The sequence below is a fragment of the Castanea sativa genome, chromosome 9 (genome assembly GCF_040712315.1).
Source record: "Castanea sativa cultivar Marrone di Chiusa Pesio chromosome 9, ASM4071231v1".
NCBI classification, from domain to species: Eukaryota; Viridiplantae; Streptophyta; class Magnoliopsida; order Fagales; family Fagaceae; genus Castanea; species Castanea sativa.
Genome location: NC_134021.1, coordinates 13476792 through 13483468, shown reverse-complemented (window position 1 = coordinate 13483468; position 6677 = coordinate 13476792). Strand labels below are relative to the sequence as shown.

Genomic DNA, 6677 nt, shown 5'->3' with positions numbered 1-6677 from the left:
GGTTGTAACAGCTTTTATTATTTCTCTTTACACAACTGCTATTTTCTCATGCATTTTGCACTACAGTAATCTTACTTTGCATTCGACGTTTTTATTCCATTGATTGAAAGATAATTTATTGTAATTCTGAGTTTTGCTTATCAATGTGGATGTCTTGGATTTCTGGTGCTATGCTTTCACTTATGAAGTTACACTTTCGTTTGCTCTTTACCATGTGGTAATTAAGACCTATGTTGTAGGCTATGAATGGTCCTCTAGTTATAAGAATTTTTTCTACCCAAAAAAAAAAAATTTGTATGAAAAAAATTTAATAAATAGATATTTTAATATATCAATATCACCATGCAAATACATGAAACATTACAATTAAATTTGGGATAGACAAAAAATAAAGTGGGAATTGAGAAAGTTGAAATGAGGGTAATAAAGTGAGAAAAACTGAAATGATAATAGAGAAGAAAGAGAGGATCGAGTGAAATTTGCTACATGCATGCTACAAGCCAAGTTGTTGAGGAGAGTACATGAGCATATTTTGAGAAACATCTTATACAATAATTGTCTTTAGGTTTGACCCATAATGTTGAGAAAATGTTTTGTTAACCTAATTTTCAAGTTAGAATTGGGAGTTCTTCAAATTACCATCACCCATGAACCAATGAAATCTTGAAGATTGAAGAACCATTGAAAGGCTCAAGAATTTGAGCAAATGTTGAAGATCTACAAAGAAGGAACTCTTCAGGCACACGGAACCACTTGTCAAAGAGAACTGCATGAATATGGTGATCAAAATGTCACTAAAGTATTGGTCAATTGAAAATTTTCTATTGATGAAGATGACAATTACAACAACACCTTATGGATAAAAGATGTTTTGAAGGGGAGGAAAATGATAAGAATCCCAACTTATGTCATATGTCTTGTAATCTTCTCATAGTTATTGTAATCCCTTTAGTTGTTAGTTTGTTAATTGAAATTATGATAAATTATTTAGGATTTAAGTACATGTAATTCATTTAACACGTCTTAATTTATATAGCATATATTAAATTAATTAACTAATTATCTTAAATTATTTGTTAAATAAATTAAATGTGCTCAAATCCTCTCATGTGTGTATGTCGGGAAATCCCACTTTAGAAAAACTAAAGGTCTTAATGCAATTATATAGACAAAATCTCTTCTAGAACTCTTTCAAATTAATTTAATGGCACCCCAAATCCCAATGCATGCACGTAATGGTGCTCTTTTTTTACTTTTCCTTTATTTTTTTTTCGGTCGGTATATAAAGCCAAACTTTATTTATTGAGGAGAGGTAAAAAGAATGGACTACGGGGAATATACCCATTAATGTCAACAAGGACACATGGAAGGACAATATTGATGGGTATGCTCTCGAAGTTAAACAAAAGGAAGTTCAAATGGTAAAATTATGTGCTAGTCTATTAAGTAATTAGGGGCAAAGACTTTTTAGATAACTCGTTGAGGGTATCGTATTCGACTACCTTAAAAAACCTACGTTGTCAGAACAAGTTGTATGCCACGGCCACAAAAAGACCCCAAAGACTTATCACAATGACATCTATAGTAATCTTTGTCATATTTTCTAAGACTAATCAATTAAATTTGAAGTTGATGAGGCTCAGCTAATATAATCTTTTAGGTATAAAAAAAAAAAAAAAAAAAAAGGCTAAGAACACAACATTAAGGATAGTTTCGAGTTTCAATTGAAGTAGTATTTTAAATTAATTGAAACTTTTAAGGAGAAAGAATTATACATTGGGATTAGGGTATATATATATATATATATATATAAAGAATTATATATAGATTTGGAGAATGATGAGTGATAACTTTAATTTATACTACTATTTAAGGGGATTTTTTTGTTTGGATTTTTCATTTTTTAGTTTAAAAATATTCCTATATCTCTATATGTAAATAGAGACAAAATTTAAGGACAATCCAGTAAAAACGCAACTCTAACTCTCACTAAAATATTGCCTAAAAAATAAGACTACTATCCTGTTAACAAATTTCTTTATCCAATTATAAATTAGATTTTCAAAATAAAAATTATATACCTACTAGCCTCATCACACGCGCTTTGGGCGTGGGATGCGGCTTTTTTTTTTTAGTGGCTGTAGCAAAAAAAAAAAAAACAAATCTATGTTTTTTTTATATTATATATATATAATTTTTATTTTGAAAATCTAATTTATAAGTAGATAAATAAATTTGAAAATCAACAGAAGAGTAACACTATTTTTTAGGCAATGTTTTAGTGGAAGTTAGGGTTATATTTTTACCGGATTGTCTTTTAGTTTTGTTTCTTCTTAAACATAGGGAGGTACGAGTATTTTAGAATAAAAAAAATCCGGTCCAAACAGGAGAAGCCCCTTAAATAGTAGTATCTATACTACTATTTAAGGGGCTTCCTCTGTTTGGACTGGATTTTTTTTTTGTTCCAAAATTCCCCTACACCCCTAGGTTTAAGTGGAGACAAAACTAAAGGATAGTTTAGTAAAAATACATGTCTAACTTGCATTAAAATATTGCCTACAAAATAGGAACACTCTTCCACTAACTCACTTTTTTTATTTTTTTTTGGAGAAACCAGACTGAGATTCGCTTGGGCTTTATTCAACAGAAAAATACTCAAGGTACATCAAAGAGGACTAGGGGGAAATATCAGCAGGTAGGCTTTCTAGCCACACCTGCATCCCCTCACTAAGTTTAGCCCTTTTAGCTAGCGCATTAACCACATTGTTGCAACTACGATTAACATGACAAAAATCTGAAAAATGGAAAGCATAAACTTGATGTTTAATATCATCAATGATGTTCCCAAATGGCAGAAAATCAGAATCCCTGCGAGTAATAGCTTGAATGACTGTTGCTGAATCACCTTCAAATACCACTCTTCTTAAACCAATTTCCCAAGCAAACTGAACTGCCCTACGGAAAGCCAGAGCTGCTTCCAACTCATCAACTGACTGAGAAAGAGGAATTGAGAGAGATAAAGCTCCAATCACCTCACCTTCATGATCTCTGATAATGACACCAATACCTGCAGAATTGGTGGCTTTAAAGACTGTCGCATCAAAGTTTTCTTTGTAGTTTGGAGGATTAGGGGCACGCCATTGTTGCTAAGTCGTTTGTAGAGGAGCATCTAGGGTCGAGACCTGAACAGAAAGGTATTCTTGGAGCATTCTGTCTGCCGTAGTGATAATGCTAGCCCATGGTTGTGCTTGCAGTCCAAGCCGTAATAAGTTGCGGCAATTCCATAGACACCAAGCACATAGGATAAAAATTTCTTTCCTAAAGTCCTTGTGAAACTACAAGAAGGTTGCTAGTAACTCTGAAAAGCTAAAGGGGGCAATGTTACAGAGCGGTGAGCCCACAAGAAGTTGCCCCACACGACTTCGACTTCTTTACACAACCATAAGGCATGAATATGATTTTCAGGCAGTTCCTTGCATATCTCACAGGTGTCATTTGGACTGATGTATCATCAATGAAAATTAACCACAGTTGGCAAAGCATTGTTACAAGCACGCCAAGCAAAATGCTTGATCTTATCAGGAACTCGTAGATTCCACACTCCTTTCTAGAACAGCTTCTAAGACCCTAAATCAGTGCTACCTGCAGTGTTAGAAGAATCACAAGAAACTAATAGTTTGTAGGCACTAGAAGTTGTGAAACAACTAGAGGGGGTAATGCCCCATATGATTCAATCAGGAGGCATTCTTGGGCTGAGGGGAATACCCAAAATTCTTGAAGCTTCATGAGGCAAAAACAATTGTTCCACTAGGTCAAATTTCCAAATACCAAGCTCCTGATTGATGAGGGAACTCACCTTAGTTCCATTTGGATTGAAGGCAGCTGAGAGATGAGTACTCTGTTACATTGTTTAGGGATCCATCTATCTTCTTTCACTCAGGCAGATTGACCATTCCCTATCCTCCAAACCATCCCCTTATGGATAACATCACGTGCAATTAGTATACTTTTCCATGCATATGACCCAATGGTGGACTCTTTTGCTTTGAGAATTCTACAATCTGGAAAAAATCGAGCCTTGAAAACTCGATAACAAAGGGAACCAGGATTGTTAATCATGTGCCACATTTGCTTAGCAAGCAGCGCATAGTTAAACTTCTCTATCTCTTTGAAACCCATGCCACCCATTTCCTTTGCTTCACACATCATTTTCCAATTCACCCAATGGATCTTTCTATTGCCCCCATTGTAACCCCACCAAAACTTGCGGAACAAAACCTCCAGTTCCTTCACTAAACCCTTGGGAAGTTTAAAGAAATTCATAGTATAGGTTGGTATGGCTTGTATAACGGATTTTATAAGCACCTCCCTGCCTACTTGGGAAATATGCTTTTCCTTCCAACGCTGTAATTTCTTCCAAACCCTCTCCTTAAGGTAAATAAAGCTTTGTTTCTTGGCTTGGCCCACCAAAGCTGGAAGTCCTAGATATTTCTCAAATTGGCGAATGGCTGGGACACCAAGAAGAGATTGAATCCCGACTCGCATCTCTTGCTGGGTATTAGAGCTGAAGAACAGATTGGTCTTATCTCTATTAATTTTTTGCCCCGATCCCCTTTCATAGGCAGCTAAGATCTCAAGGATTTTTTGACACTCCCTTTCATTAGCTTGGCAAAAAAGGACACTGTCATCTGCAAAAAATAAGTATAAAACCCGAGGGCCATTACGACAAATTGACACACCCCTAATATCATCATTCACCTTTGCCTGTTTCAGCAAACTTTACAACCCCATTGCACACAGAATAAATAAATATGGAGACAAAAGGTCGCCTTATCTAAGCCCTCTATTAGGTTTTATATTTCCCACAGGTTGACCATTGAGTAAAACAGAATAGGATACAGAGGAGAGACATGCCATGATCATATTGATAAATACATCAGAGAATCCCAATTGTGTCATGATTTTTTGCAAAAAAGTCCATTCCACCAGGTCATATGCCTTACTCATGTCAAGTTTTAGGGCCATGTAACCTAATTTCCCTTGAGTCTTTCTTTTAAGGTAATAAAGGGTTTCAAATGCCACTAATATATTATCAGTAATAAGTCTCCCAGAGAGGAATGCACTTTGGGAATCAAAGATAACATGTGAAAGAACCACTTTCATCCGATTGACCAATACTTTAGCAATAAGTTTATAACTTACATTACATAAGCTAATGGGTCGGAAGTCAGCCACCTTCTTGGGATTATTGATTTTGGGGATAAGAGAAATGAAGGTGGAGTTAAGGGATTCATGAATAGTACCTAAGTTAAGTGTTGTAAGGACTGTGGAGGCAACATCCTCACCCACTATGTGCCAAAAGGATTTGTAGAAGATTGGCGACATCCCATCAAGCCCCAGAGCAGTGAGGGGTGCCATTTGTTTTAGAGCTCGCTACACTTCCTCAGCTTTAAACTCACTAGTTAATGCCTCATTCATTTCAGTTGTAACAGTTGGCTGAATCCCATTGAGAATAGCATCGAAACCAGACGGATTTGATGCGGTGAACATCTACTCAAAGTAGTTGAATTTGGTCTTACTCTTCCACCCAGACCCCAGCTTCATTTGATAATCCCAGAATATGGTTCCTTTTATTCTTTCGGTTGGCCCTACAATGAAAGAACTTGGTATTGCGATCTCCCTCTTTTAACCAACTATTTCTCGACCTTTGCTTCCACATACATTCTTCTTTCGACTTGAGAGCTTCAATATCATTCTGAAGCTGGTGTATTCGGGAAGGGTTAGTACTACACTCATCTGATTCCTCTGCCCACTTCAAATCTTTAAGCTTCTTGGATAGGAGATTTCGAACATGCCCAAAAGATGTTCGATTCCAGTTCCTCAAATTTACCTGGCACATATCAATCTTTTGATTAAAACTCTGCACCGGACTATTTCCTAAATGACCAGCCCAAGCCTCTTGAATTACAGCTTCACAAGTCTTATCTTTGATCCACATCGCTTCGAAGCGAAATGGTCTCCCTTTCTTATAGAAGTGCTTAAACTCTGAATCTGAACATAGCAGAATAGGCTTATGATCCGAATGAAAAGCATCAAGATGGTGAATTTGGGATGTCGGGAAATGCAAAATCCACTCCACCGTGGCCACTCCTCTATCTAGGCGGACCCAAACATTCTGATCTCCAAGTCTTCTATTACAACAAGTAAACGAATATCCATTGAAACCTAAGTCTTTCAGCCTACAAAAATCCAGAGCACCCCTGAACCCTTGCATTTGACATTCCGGACGGTCAAGCCACCCTTGTTATTCCTTTGCTAGCAGGATCTCATTAAAATCCTCCATACACACCCAAGGCAAAGAAACTCATTGGCTTAAGGAATTGAGCAGCGACTAGGAGTTTTCTTGGCTGGCGGTATCCTGGTCCTCGTAGAAACTCGTAAACCGCCAGGCGTCATCAACTCCATGGTATAAAAAAACATCGATATGACGCTCTGAATATGTTTGGACATCCACTGATAACTTATCCTTCCATAAAAAAGCTAGGCCGCCACCTCTATTTGGGTGCGGCACCACAAATATATTGTTAAAAAACATCTTCCTACCAATTCTCTCCATAGTAGGTTTATCCACTTTAGTTTCCATTAAGAATACTAGCTTGGGATCTTTGCTACTTACC

The 6677-nt window shown here is 36.6% G+C and overlaps 1 protein-coding gene across 1 annotated transcript; it reads right to left on the bottom strand.

Annotated features, from left to right (window-relative positions):
- Positions 1-5575: 5575 nt before the first annotated feature.
- LOC142608777 (uncharacterized) lies at positions 5576-6274 on the bottom strand. The gene has a single exon (XM_075780458.1). The coding sequence runs from the start codon at positions 6272-6274 to the stop codon at positions 5576-5578; it is 699 nt and encodes a 232-aa protein (XP_075636573.1).
- Positions 6275-6677: the final 403 nt, after the last annotated feature.

What these genes read in the sequence shown, in the direction of transcription:
- LOC142608777 (XM_075780458.1), bottom strand. Translation starts at nt 6,274, where the DNA reads ATGCAAGGGTTCAGGGGTGCTCTGGATTTTTGTAGGCTGAAAGACTTA.